This window comes from Habropoda laboriosa, unplaced genomic scaffold (genome assembly GCF_001263275.1).
Source record: "Habropoda laboriosa isolate 0110345459 unplaced genomic scaffold, ASM126327v1 scaffold402, whole genome shotgun sequence".
NCBI lineage: Eukaryota > Metazoa > Arthropoda > Insecta > Hymenoptera > Apidae > Habropoda > Habropoda laboriosa.
The window spans coordinates 47284-48254 of record NW_017100544.1 but is presented as its reverse complement, the minus strand read 5'-3'; the positions used below and the strand labels follow the sequence as shown (position 1 = coordinate 48254).

General features: G+C 33.1%; 1 protein-coding gene across 1 annotated transcript in view; it reads right to left on the bottom strand.

Moving 5' to 3' along the window:
* The window catches only part of LOC108576589 (protein translation factor SUI1 homolog), a 1787-nt gene extending 1116 nt beyond the window's left edge, over nucleotides 1-671 (bottom strand). Inside the window, exons 1-2 of the mRNA XM_017939605.1 lie at nucleotides 509-671; nucleotides 129-286 (exon numbers count right to left, since the gene is read on the bottom strand). Of these exons, the coding sequence (XP_017795094.1) occupies nucleotides 129-286; nucleotides 509-536 (186 nt within the window). The 5' untranslated portion in view covers nucleotides 537-671. The remainder of the gene's footprint in view (nucleotides 1-128; nucleotides 287-508) is intronic.
* Nucleotides 672-971: the final 300 nt, after the last annotated feature.

The window sequence follows — 971 nt, the reverse complement described above, 5'->3', positions numbered from 1 at the left end:
ATAAAGTCATGTGCAATTATATTTTCGCACTGGCCAGTTGTTTGCATCAGTTCTATTTTTAGTACAATATCTGACAGTGACAAAAGACTCATTTACTAGAAATCATAGAATAACTATAATTTTATTACCTTTTTACATGCTCTCACTATTTTCTTCAAGTCATATTCAGATGAAAGCCCTTGCACTGTTGTTAAGGTCTTGCGACCATTCCGTTGTTGAATCCTTATATGCACGAGACCGTCTTGGACATCATCATCTGAACCCTTGATTGCATCTGCAAAGGGGTCTGAAAAAAAAAAACGAATAATTCATATTATATTAAAATTTATTCAATTTTACGTTCGTTCGACAAATTTCCTTTAAAAAAAAATCATTTTCAGAAGAACAAGAAAATGGTGTAAAACGTTAATTGCGTACTATGATGCAAGCAAGAGACGCCACCGCCATTTTGATAAAACTATCTTCTAGAATATGCTCAATATCATAAAATAGAAAATATAATATTTACCGAATGTGTTGAGATTCTGGATGGACATACGACAAACAAAAGATATCCCCGGGAGATATAGAATTGCAAAGTGCAAGTGCAGCTGAGAAAAATCACGGATGACGTAGGATAACAGAAGCACCACACAAGAATACTGCTAAACCCAAAAAACCTTGTGCACAGGCTGAAGTCAACCGGAAGTAAAAGTTGCATTTGTCATGAACAGTGGGTGGGGTTGCGCATGCGCTCTGTAAATAAGTAAGTGTCGTTTACATGAAGTAAATGCTACATCATTTGATTGGTAAAGATGAACAATGACTATTCACTGTCTAATTTCATGCATATAGGTTTAATAACTCCTTAGTAATAGTATTTATATAAATTGCTATGACTCAAAAGGAATTTTGTTTGTGTAGTCTTAAAATGAAATTAAAAATACTTTCGAATTTTTTAATTCTTTTTAGATTTCATATACTTTTGACAT